The 12,074-nt window shown below is 61.3% G+C and overlaps 1 protein-coding gene across 3 annotated transcripts; it reads right to left on the bottom strand.

Moving 5' to 3' along the window:
- Positions 1-754: 754 nt before the first annotated feature.
- On the bottom strand, positions 755-5,742 carry DNAJB2 (DnaJ heat shock protein family (Hsp40) member B2). Of its 3 annotated transcripts, XM_086615442.1 has the most exons (10): positions 5,718-5,742; positions 4,660-4,749; positions 3,601-3,710; positions 3,116-3,169; positions 2,844-2,963; positions 2,668-2,757; positions 2,449-2,554; positions 2,241-2,311; positions 1,842-2,063; positions 755-912 (listed from the first exon to the last, which is right to left on the bottom strand). In XM_086615442.1, exons 2-10 carry the CDS (start codon positions 4,722-4,724, stop codon positions 902-904), a joined length of 849 nt encoding a protein of 282 aa, XP_086471568.1. In that variant the 5' UTR covers positions 4,725-4,749; positions 5,718-5,742; the 3' UTR covers positions 755-901. The 3 variants fall into 3 exon arrangements, with proteins under 3 accessions (XP_086471568.1, XP_086471567.1, XP_086471566.1); XM_086615441.1 differs by lacking the exon at positions 755-912 and having other exon boundaries at positions 1,631-2,063; positions 2,844-2,960; XM_086615440.1 differs by lacking the exon at positions 755-912 and having other exon boundaries at positions 1,632-2,063.
- Between the last annotated feature and the right edge of the window lie 6,332 nt (positions 5,743-12,074).

Raw genomic sequence — 12,074 nt, forward strand, 5'->3', positions numbered from 1 at the left:
CTGCATCAGCCCCTTCCCTCTCTGCACCAGAGCAGGGGGCAGGAGCAGACACTGCTCCCCTTCTGGGGGGGACCCCTGGGTGCAGGGGGGCCTGGCCCAGCCCTGGGTCCTGCCGTGTGCTCCCCGCCTTGTCATTTCAGCAGAAGAGAAATTTCTAGAGAAATATAATTTTGTATCTTGATGTGAATAAAGTTCTCGTGTCGCGTTCGTGCAGCTGCAGCTCGGCCTGGCCTTTGCCTGTGTGTGTGTTTGGGGTGGGGGGTGCACATGTCAGCCCCCCAGGGCCTGGGGGGGGTGATGCTGGGAGGCTGGCGCAGGGAGCCCCCCACCCAAACCCCCCTCCCATTCCTGCAGGAGCATACCCAGCCCTCCACAACCGCCAAAGCAGTGCAGCATGGACCACCCCCCCACCCTCCCCCCCCAAAAGACAGAGATGGGGTTACCCTGCAGCCCCTAGCCCAGAGACACCCCACAGGCAGCAGCTACTGCAAACAGGTTTATTGCCAGCTGTCAGCAGGAGGGGGTTGGGGAGGGGATGGGCTGCAGCGAGGAGGGGGCAGAGCCTGGCCCAGCTGGCTGAGCCAGCCTTGCTGCCCCTCGCTGCCTGCTGCCAGCACCCCCCAGCAGCCTAATCTACAGCAACCCCTCTCCCCTCCAGCCCCTCGTCACCACCCTCCCCACCACCTCATGGTGCCTGGGGCATCTCCCTCTGGGTACCCCCCGAGCTCCCAGGTATTGCTCAGCCAATTGACGTGCCCCCCCTGCCACCACCCCCCCCCATGTCCCACGGAGCCAGAGGGTGCTGGGGGAAGGGGGGTGGCCGTGCAGGGACAAAGCGGAGTCCTGGCTGGGAGACCCTCCGTGGGCGAGCGGGCGTGCGCGGTCCCTGGGCGCAGCAGCCTCAGAACACACCTGGGGAGACAAGCGGAGGGGGGGGACACAACAGCACCTGTGAAACCCTCCTCGGCCCAGGGCTGGCAAGAGGCAAGGAAGGAGGGAGGAAGGTCCCAGGAGGAGGAGAGCCAAGGCAGGATCACGGGACACGGTGAGAGTGGGACACCTGTGAGCATCACTGCTGCTGCAGGGAGGGACAGCATCCCCAGGCCAAGGTGTAGGGAAGAGGGTGACCGGGAAAGGGGTGACCAGGCAGGGTCTGCAATTCGGGGACGGAGGAGGAGGGGGTACAGGCAGGAGCAGGAGCGACAGCATCCAGAGGGTAAACGACAGACACAAGGCACCAAGCAGATCCCATGCACGTACCCGTCTTTGCAAGGAGGGAGAACCCGACCCAGAACCCCCAGCCTGGGCAGGGGCAGGCAACAGCCGGGGAGGCACCAACTGGAGCCCCCTGCTCCAGATGAGGAGCAGGCAGAGCCTGTGGGCACCCTGTCCCCCCAGGAGCCAGGGCAGGGAGCTGCCCCTCTTCCTGTGACCCCACCAAGGGCCACTCTTACAGCCACAATCCCCAACCCCGGCCGCTGCTCTGCACCAAGGTCCTCTCAGCTGCCCACCCACCTGAGCAGCAGCAAGAAGGCAGGGCAGGAGAGACCCCCCTCCCTCCCCTGCTGGGAGAGGCAGGAGCTGAGCCTCAGGCAGTGAGCCCCCAGCCCGTCTTTCCTCCCCTTGCCCCCCGGGGGAAGCACAACTCCAGCCCCACACTCAGAGCAGGGGGCAATGCCACTGCTTTGCTTTGGGGGCAGGTTCGTGCCCCGCTGCAGCAGGGCTGCCGGCCCCTGGCAGCTCCCGCTCTGGTCCCCCCTGGGGACCGCGGGCTCTGCAGGCAGAGGACTGGGTGCCGGGGCTGCCCCCCGGTGCTGGTGGAGTGCCAGGGCCGTGCCCACCTGCTCGGTGGTGCCCCGCAGCCTCCATCTCTGAGAGGCTGTAGGCCATGGCCAGCTGCAAGTCCTCATCCTCATCCTCGCTGTCCGTGTAGAGGCAGACGGGCGAGGAGCTGGAGGGTCGGTGCGGGGCAGGCGGCGGGGGCGAGGGGGGTCGTGGGCTGGGGAAGGCTTGCTGCTCCCGCCGGCTCAGCTCCAGCCCCAGCGCCATGTCGTCAGGGACACCTGCAGGGACAGGGGTGGGGGATGGAGGTCACGTCTGCTCCAGCTCCCCAGGGCTGGCACGGGGCTGGATGCAGCACTTCCCAGCCACCCCAAAGGAGGACAGGGGTCCCCAAAGGGAAAGGGCGCTGGGAGGTGGCACTGCCAGTCCACAAGTCGGTCTGCGGTGCCACTTCTCACCATCGATGTGGATTGACTTCAGCTCCCCGTCCTCCTCCACTTCCACCCGCTCTCGTCCATTCTCGATAATCCTGCAGACAGGCAGACAGACAGATGGATGGAGGGTCAACGGCCAGGCAGCCAGAGCATGGCAGCGGCCAACTGCAGGGCCCGAGGCGTGCCGATGAGGGGGTCTGCGGGGCAGGAGGTGGGCCAGCACTGCCCTCACCGCTTGGTAGTGATGCGTCTGCCATTAACGAAGGTGGTGGAGGTGGAGACGGAGCGGAAGCCCAGCCCTGCGTCAGCACCGGAGCTGAAGGACGAGGCGAAGAAATCTGGGGAAGGGAGCCAGGTGAGAGGCACAAGGAAAGCAGGGGACGGACCGTGTGCAAAGGGACACAGTGTCCGAGGACTCCCCCGCCGGGCAGGGGCTGGCAGCGTCTCCTACCTGAGGATCCTGGGAAGGGGGAAAAGAAGTGGCCTCCCCCGTGGTGACGGGGGCCAGGTCCTCGCAGCTCAGAGAAGGGCAGCATCTCATCTGGAAGGCGCCCCCCCCCCATCAGCATTGCCCCCAGGAGCAGGGCAGCACCATGGGGACCCCAGCCCCCCATGCCCCACACGCACCAAAGAAGTCAGCAAAGGGGTCTCGTCCACCAAAGAACTCCCGGAAGACATCATGAGCGCTACGGAAGGTGAAGGTGAATTCAGGGGCCCCGGCATCAGCCCTGGAGCCCCCTGCTCCTGCTGGAGGGAAAAGGCTCAGAGTTAAGTGGAGCTCTGGGTGGGAACCCTTCGAAGGGCAGGGAGCCCCAGGGGACTCAGACCCACACCGGCTTTTCAGCCGAGGCCATATCCAGAGCTGCACTAACCCCCCGTGGCCCCGCTCACCCACTCACCTGCCCCCATGAGTCCGTCCTTGCCATAACGGTCGTAGACATCGCGCTTCTGCTCTGCAAGGAGAACAGAGGGGGCTGCGGGGAAGCCAGCTGCCACGCATGGGCAGGAGCACCAACACTTTCCCCAGAGAAAAGAGGTGCAGAACAGTGGGGAGCAAGAGGAGGGGGATGGCACAAGCCCCTGCCGCACCGGCACTGCTCCCACATCCAAGCTGGGGCATGGGGCAAGGACACACAAGCCTCAGCCCCACTGGGGAGACCTCATCCCAGAAGCCAGCACTCCAGCATCTCTCCCAAAAGCCATTTCAAGGGATGCATGGGGAGGTAACCAAGCCCCACAAGCTGGGTGGTAAAGCTGGAGGGACCTACTGCCTCCTGGGGACATCCAGGGATGCCACCCGGGTGAGCCCAGTGGCAGGACACCCCAGGGTAAGCAGCCTCAAGGGTTTGGGGGGGACACATGACACAGCACCGTGGTCTCTTACTGTCCGACAGCACTTCGTAAGCCTCAGCGATCTCCTTGAACCTTTGCTCAGCGTACTCCTTGTTGTCTGGGTTTTTATCCGGGTGCCATTTCAGTGCGGCCTTCCTGTACCTGCACAGACGGGCAGCGATGGGCACGCAGCAGCCCTTGGGCAGTGGGGGTTCCTGGTCCAGAGACCCCTCCTCTGACCGCGCGCCTCCAACCCCAGGCAGGGGGACCCCGAGGTCGCTTCACCCAGAGCCCTACAGCCTCAGGCATCAAACAGGAGCTTCCCGGACTGGTTCACCTCCTGAGTAAATACTTGCAGCATGACCCCAGCCTGCGCTCACCCCAGATGCCCTCGGCAGCAGCTCCGGATGATGCTCATAGGTTTGCTCTGGAGCCTTCCCGTGCTCCGCCATGGTTGTGGGAGGACCAGGGGTCACCGGGGGATTCCTGGGGCCAGCTGAGCGCAAGCAGCCCTTTCCACCCGCAGCTAGCTGGGGTTAACCCAGGCTGCACAGCTTCTCTCACCCACTCTTACAAAGCACCTCTGTCCTCTCCCTCTGTCCCCAGGCAAGCCACAAATCCAAAACCTAGAAGGTTCCGTCGTCCCCTAGGGCTCCCCTGCAGTGGCTGGGGTGCAGCATGGGACCCATCAACACAGCTGGTCCCCAGGCCGGAGGTCATGCTGCTCCTCTCCCCACAAGCTCCAGCCCCCCAGTCCTGACACCAGCAGAGCCCCTGTGCCCCAGCCCTCTGCCATCCCCACACCCTCTGGCAGACAGAGGAGACACCTCCATACATGAGCGGGACCCACCTCCCACCTCCAATACCCGGCCCAGAAACTGAGAGAGGGGACAAAAGGACCAAACCCCACCAAGAGATGCCTTTGTGCAGCAGTGAAGCCCGGCCCCGCTCTGGCCTCTGCACAAAGGAAACAAAGGCTGGATTGTCACCTCTGGAGCTGGGCCCTGTCTCCACTGGCCCTGCAGGGAGCCCCAGTCTCTGGCTGACTGGTGCAGGTGGGGGCTCGGGCTGCTCTGCCCAGTGGGCAGCAGCACGCCTGCCACGCACTTACGCCTTCTTGATGTCATCGGCGGTGGCGTTGCGGCTCACTCCCAGCGCTTCGTAGTAGTCCACCATGACGTGTGGCTGTCCCGCGGGGTCACTGGGGTAGGGGGGAAGGCAAGGTCAGGGGGTCTGTGGGTGCAGCCAGGCAGCACTGGGTGCAAGAGGGCATGGGTGCGCTGCCCTGCCCTTCCCAAGCACCCCGAGCACTGCAAAGGTCCCCCTGAGAGCGGCTCAGCAGCAACCCCACACACGGCTCCCCAGCACCCTGCCTGCTCCTCGGCCACCTGGACGCAAAGCCGGGGTCCCCTTGCTGCTGCCACGCCGCCGTCCCACCTGCATCACCCCAACTTGCCCAAGCAAGCAGACAGGGATCCTTGCTGCCGGCTCCGCTCCCCTCCAGCTTCCCCAGCTCCCCTCTCACCTCCCCCGGGGGGATTCTGCCTTGGGGGGGGGGGGGGGGGGGGGGGGGGGGGCGGCAGCGGGAGCAGCCCGCTAAGGTGCTTAGCGGCTGGAGCCGATTAAGGGCTCAGCGGGGACCCTCCCCGTCCCCGGGCACCCCAGGGCACTTCAACCGGCCGCCCCGCTCCGGATCAGGGACGGGTGCGGGATGCCACCGCCCCAACCCCGCCGGCGCCGGGGTGCCGACCCCCCCATACTCCCCTAGTACTCGCCCCCCGCCCGCACTGCCCGGGCGCAGGAGCTGACGGGGAGGGCGGCGCTGGCACCGGCACCACTACGGCACTGGGAGCGCGGCGGGGCGGCACCGCCGGGGACCGCCCCCACGGCCCGGCTGTAAACACGGCGCTCCCGGGGCAGCCCGGCCCGGCACCGCTGCTGGAAGTTTCCGTCCCCGTCACCCCCCCGCCGCCGTCACCGGCGGGCAGCGCGGGGCTGCGGCCAGTGGATCTAGGCCACCGGGAGGGACGGGGGCGGCAGCAGGGAAAGGGACCGCACCGGCCCGGCCCCGCTCCCCCCGTGCGCCGCTCCCCCGGTGCGCCACGGTCCCCCGGTGCCGCCGTGCGCCCCGCTCCCCCCGCACAACCCCTCCCCCGATCCGGCGCCCACCTGAGTGCCGCAGCCGAGCCCTCCCCGCCCGCCCCGGGCCGCCCGCGGCCGGTGTCGCGCGTCCCCCCGCCCAGGCCGCCGCGGGGCCTGGAGGCGGGCACCGCCGGCTGACGAGCGGCGGCTGCAGCCAACGGCGGCGCTGCCGCCTCGTGACGTCACGCGCTCGCCTGTCAGGCGGGTGAGGTCATAGGGGGCGTGCTTGAGCGCAGCGCTGGGCTTCGCCGCTGCCCCGCCCCCTTTCTAATCCCCGTCCTCTTCCTTCCCCACTCCGGTCCCCGTCCCCATGCCCACCCCAGCCTCCATCCTCATCCCTGTCCCCGTCGCAGTCCCCGTCCCGTCCCCCTCCCCCTCCCCGTCTCCATCCCCATCCCCGCGGCCCGAGGGGGACTCCTACGCCCTTCTGCCCCCCCAGCCCTGCTGTGCCCTAGCCAGGCATCCCCTGGGCAAACCTCCCGGAGCGGGGGAGCGGGGCCGGGTTGCGTGGGACCCTCCAGGGCGCTGCGGGAAAAGCAGGCGGCGGTGGGAGCGGCCGGCCCGCCTCCGGCTGCGCTCCCCGCGCCCCGGGGCTGTGCGTGTGCCCGGGGCAGCACCGGCAAGGCGGGGGGCACTGACCTCGCTCGCTGCCCCCAGTGGTGTAGCCAGTGCTGCGGGCACACCGGGGCACGGCCACCACCCCGGGGGCAGCACCCAGGCTCCGCTTACCCCTGGCCTCCTGCCGAGTCAGCTGCCCGGCCGGTCCCTGCCGGAAAGGCCAGCGGGAGGGGACAGCGGGAGGGGACAGCTGGGGTGACTCAGCGCTTTGCCCGGGCCGTCCCGCCGCGGGGGAACACGAAAGGGTGCAGCCTGCCAGGTTGGCGGGCACGGGTCCCTGCCGGGAGCCCTGGCTGCCTGGCACCGCCATGGCCCCGGCAGAGCATCGCCAGCCCTGCGCCCTCCCCAGCCCCGCTCACGCAGAGGGGAGCCGGGAGCACCGGGCCGCCGCCAGCACCAGGGTGCCCAGGCACCCAGAGCACCAGGGCTCAGGTGACGGCCGCGCATCGGGAGTTTTGCTGTGGACTTTTCCTCTGCATGGCCCCTGCCCGGGCAGCCGCTGCAGAGGGGCTGCACTCGCCCATCCTCAGGGTCGTGGACAGACCCGAGGCTGCTCACCCGCACCCAGGTACCTGTCCTGGCCGTAGAGATCGTACTGTTCCCTGTTGCTGCCTGGATAGGAGAAGGAGGGAGCGTGGTCTCGCTGCAGGGCCAGAGCCTTTTGGACCCCCTGCCACCCCTGCACTGCAGCTGGGATATATTCCTCACCTCCTGTAAATCCCTGCCTGGGAAGCCTGGCAAATTTTCCCAGTGCTGCTTTACCCAGCAGGCTGGGCAGACCCAGGCATTGAGATGGGCCATTCCCAGCACTCTTCGGGGACCCATTTCAGGACAGCCATCCCCAAGAATAGCCCTGCCCGGCCATGAGCAGTGGGCCTGGATGAGCACTGGGACGGGTAAAATGCCAAGGGCATCTCCTGTGCCAAGGAATACCTCCTCTCCAAGGAATGTGAGACCCAGCCCCTGCTGTCAGACAGCTCTTAATGATTTCCTTGAGTGACTGCTTGGAGTATTCCCTGTTGTTGGGTTGGTTTTTTTTTCCTGAATGCCATTGCAGTGCTGCCCTCCTGTACCTGCCTGCCCAGGAGCAGCGAGTGGGTTCCCTGGGGTGGCTGCCTCCGACCAGGCTGCCCTCGCTGGCTGCCGGGGGCTCTGATTTGGACCATCTGCCCAGCAATGGGTGCAGGGCTGGCCCGGGCCGGGCTGGCATGGGCACTAGGTGGAGCCACAGGCTGCCTCACAGGGACCCCATTCTGCTGGCTGGGAAGCCAGGGAGATGCCGTAAGGATCTAGCCGTGTCTCAGCACCTTGCTTTCCTTCCCCTGGATTTTGCAGTTGATGTGGGGACAAGGAGGCCTCAGAACTGCCAGGTCTCAGCCCGCTCTGTGCCCACGGGATGGGGAGGCCTCTGTGCTGGGAAAGGAGAGGAACTCACATGCTGGCTGGGCCTCCCGAGCCAGGGGAACACACTGCTGCTGCCTTCATGGCATGTGTCTCTCGCCCACGAGATCAGGATACACAGCGAGAAGGACTTACACCTCCCTAATGTCCTTAGGGAAGGCCGTGCAGAGTCAGGCAGTAGCCCACCATGGTGCTGGAGGGGAGAGAGGATGCTGTGCCAACTGCACTGCACCCCAGAGCAGCCACAATCACTCCCCTACTCCAACTGGCCACCTCGCAGCAGCTGAAGAGAGGCAGCCCATCACCCACGGCTGCCTCACACGGCACACACCTGGAGCCACAACACCCTGCCCTCTTTTCCCTGCCCTTTCCTCCTAGGACTGCCCAAAGTCCTGGTGCATCTACCCATCAGCTTGGCTCACACCAGCTTCGAACCCAGCACAGGCATCTCGAGTGTGTCTCAAGAAGACCCTTATTTCTTTACAAATTCTGGGAACCACTGTGTTACTACCCTGTTTTTAGCTTTCCAGGGTTGCAAAAATGTTCATCAAATACTCTCAAGGATTTCTGAGAAAAGAGCTTTTAGGTGAGCGAAGCAGGACCCCAAAGGACCAATTTTTTTTTATCCTGGTTACCCAATCTCTTAGGAAGCTAACTGGATTGCATCATAAACTCGTGCTATATTATTATGCAAAGCACATATTAAGAGAGATATTTTTTTCAGCCCTGCACAACATTTCAGCTTTTGATTTCCTCGGCAGAACACAAACCCGCTCACAGCCTCCTCAAAACTGGCAATTACGTACTTCAAAATTGTGTTCTTGGTGATTTTTGAGCTGTGGAGTGACGTGCTCTCTGAGTCGAGCACCTGCTGCTCCCCTCGTTGCACCCAGCTGTCTCCTCCCTTCCCTTCTCCCTGCTCCCCGAGAGAAGGTCCCCATTCCAGGGCAGCCGTGTGGAGATGCAGCAGGGCGGGAGCGGGAGCCAAAGCCAGTGGGACAGGGTGAGAAGTGGTTGAGCAGAGCAAGGCAGACAGCTGGGTGCCATTTCTGTGCCATATTCCTCTGCCTGCCTGCTCCCAAGAGAGACAACAGCAGCGGCCGTGACCATACTCCCCGTCTCTGGGCATGGCCACAGGGTCGGTGCAGCCCCCAGGACAGGGATCATTGGGAGCAGTGGGTTTGCTCACCCCTGGAAGGGCTGCGTCAGGGTAGGGGTGGGTGACAGCTGGGGACATCACTTGAGCAAGGCATGCATTTTAAAAATCCACACTTGTTCTTTTTACCCCATTCCTGCTGTCTCATCTGAACAGCCTTGCCCAGCTTCCCTGGCTTCCCTGCACAGCAAATTTCTGCACACCCTTGTGTTTTTGATGCTCCTCATATTTGTCTTGATGGACATGCTCTCAGCTGCCTTCCCGTCTCTTTCCCAAGCCACTCTGTTCTCATCCCAGCTGGTTTTTCTAGAACTGCACCTTCTAGGATCTGGGAAGTATCCAGGGAGGCAAATTCATCCAGATGCTTTTAGTCAGCGTAGCAGGACAGAGAAGTGAGAAACAGCAAAGTCACGGTGACTTTCGTTCAAGCAGGGCAATGACTCTGGGCTGCATTCAGCGATCTGCTGGACACAGGCTGCGTGCCCCAGGCACTGCCCCGCAGCACTGCTCGCCACGCTGCTGCCCCAGCCAAAACCCAGGCAAAACCAAGGTGCTTGCAGATTTTAAATCAACGGCGTCAGAAGCTGCCAGAGGTAGTGGAAGGACGTGACTAAATAGGTCATCCACGACAAGCACACACATGGGCCCAGGCAGCAGCTGAGCTTCATGGCAGCAAAGCCAGCACGTGGTTGGGAACGTGGTGGGCTGAATAATCCCTCGATGTGTGGGAGCAGGACACCCCACACCCACCTGTTGGTGAGGCTGGGGGCTGCATGGTCTGGATCTGACCCCAAGGGAAAGGAAATGGGGGGTGATGAAAAGACTGATATCATCTCCCCACCCCTCCAAATGCTGGGGAACCCTTCAGCCATGGAAGGGAGCGGAAGCTGTGGCTGACACACAATGGGAAGGAATTTTATTGCAAAGCAAAACCTGATTTCACTCATTCACACTGACAAGCTCATGCCCACATGCTCCCAAGCACCAAGACCCTCGTATCCAGCTGGCTTGGCCAGGATTTCCTGCAGTGTCTGGTAGGACTGGGATCATGGGCTCTCTGGTCCTCATCATGCCCTCCAGCTACGTGCCGGAACTTGATCTGTTGCCTTGTGCTAGGCATGGCTCAAAGGCAAAAAACAAGCCAAGCAGGGTGAAATAAAAAAGGAGATGGGGTGAATGCATTTGCATTAGAGGTAAACATTAAAAAGCACAAAAGGATGACAGTAAGCAGCCTTCTGCTGTTTTCCATAGCCATTGGTGCCTAAATACCAGTGCAACATTGTGGATGCAATGGAGAAGATTGCAGTTTTGATGTCATCTGTAACAAACCAGCGTGTAAAGCATCACCTGCTAAAATTGACATTTTCAGTTCATCAGGTCCACACTGAGCGTGAGCATTAATGGACCTAACTGAGGGACTTACTGAGCTGCTAACGGTAATTTTGAACAGAGCTAGGAAATGGGCAATTCCGAACAACTGAGGGACAGAAATCATTCCAATCATTAAGAAGATAAACTATTTGACCAAGAAAACTCTAGATTAATGATAATACCAGAAGAAAGTAACAGAAGAACAGAATTCTCTGCTGATTCTGTCAGCAGAGAATTCAAGACTTCAAAATGAATGTAATACTGATCAGGGAAAGCAGGTATTGCTATGCAAACTTGTCATCACTTTTCAGCACGATTGCACATCTGATTCAGATCAACGTCGCTGACATGAGATCCTTACTTGGAAGCTGGCAGGAGATAATGGCAACAGCATTTACATAAATCACGATATTGCCTCAAAGTGGGATGGAATAATCTGTTTTCCATGTCCATGGAAGAAGGAGGCTCAGAGCTGCTGCCAAAGGTCTTTCCAGATCTACTTTTTGTGTTGTCCTAGAAATTTACCTTGGCATGCCAAGCCAGCTTGTTTGTATTCCCACATTGCTAAGGACATAGCAGATGCATCAATAGCAAAAGCGTGCCCATTAGCCAGGAGTTACACTACTGGGGCCTTTGTAGTAGAAATTCCCGGGAATTGGTGCAAGGCCCGCAGTGATAAGAAATGTTTACTAAGAAAAATTGGGGATAAAACTAAGTTTGGTGGGGAAGTAGCTAGTGAAGGGGACAATTGATTAGTAGAATTGCCTAGAACTATTATTGCACACTAGAATTATTGTTGCACATTAGTAACTGGTTTAGAATTGCCCGGTTAAAAGGCCTTGCTGCAGCAAAATTTGCTTTAATAGAGTAAAATGCAAAGTCATTACTTTGGGAATTTGGAGAAGGGGGCAGTCTTGTCACCTATTACTCTGCAAATCCACTCGTCATTCTCAAACTTTATCGGTGGTGATTCAGAATTCGTTTCAAGACCGTTGACCGAAGCGCCGAGGCTGGGGGTGCCTGGCAGGGATCCCCGCAGAAGCCCAGCAGCCCTTTGCTAATGATTCACCCTCGCCAACCAGCACTTGGGTACCCCGGGCTGTCTCACCAGGTACTGCACCAACACTGCTGCCCACTCCTCGGGGTGCTGCCATGGACACCCTTGGCACTACAAGCAGGTTACATCTCTGCCTTTCCCCTGAGTAGCCAGACCTGTCATCTCAAGGAATGAAACCAGGCTTGTTTGGCGAGGCGAGTTTGCCACAGCGTCAAGTGGAGAGCAGCAGTTATATTCCCACCTTCTATTTCCACTGGCCACACTATTTTTGAGGATGGCTCGTCCTAATGAGGAGGGCTACACTAGGCATAAGAGCTCAGCAAACCAGGGCTCCCAAGTCTGTACAACAGGGAAATCCTGCGGAGTAGCTGTTGTTTCACATGCACAGCCCCTCGACATCTGAGTAAACCCTGCTATGGCGTGCTCAGGGATGTGTTCAAGCCAGACATCCTCAGGATGGTCTCAGCCCAGTGACCCAAGGCCACCAGCCCACAGAGCCTGGGAGGAGCGGGGAGCCCAGCCCTGGTTTCACATACCACACTCTCTCCGTACACAATCAGCTCCGGGCAGGAGCACCCTGGGAGCCATTGCCTGGCTGGGTTATTAAATGCATCTTTTATCTCGTTAACCATTTCCCTCTGACATCCAGCAGCGCTTGGCCAGCCGCCAGCACCTCCTTTCCGCTTCTAACAACTCTATAGCAATCTCTGAGACTCAGGGCTAGTTTCTCCAGGCCCAGTTCTGCTCTCGGCGTGCCCTCGGGCTGGCAAGCTGTTTGCTT

This window comes from Tauraco erythrolophus, chromosome 8 (assembly GCF_009769465.1).
Source record: "Tauraco erythrolophus isolate bTauEry1 chromosome 8, bTauEry1.pri, whole genome shotgun sequence".
Lineage (NCBI taxonomy): Eukaryota > Metazoa > Chordata > Aves > Musophagiformes > Musophagidae > Tauraco > Tauraco erythrolophus.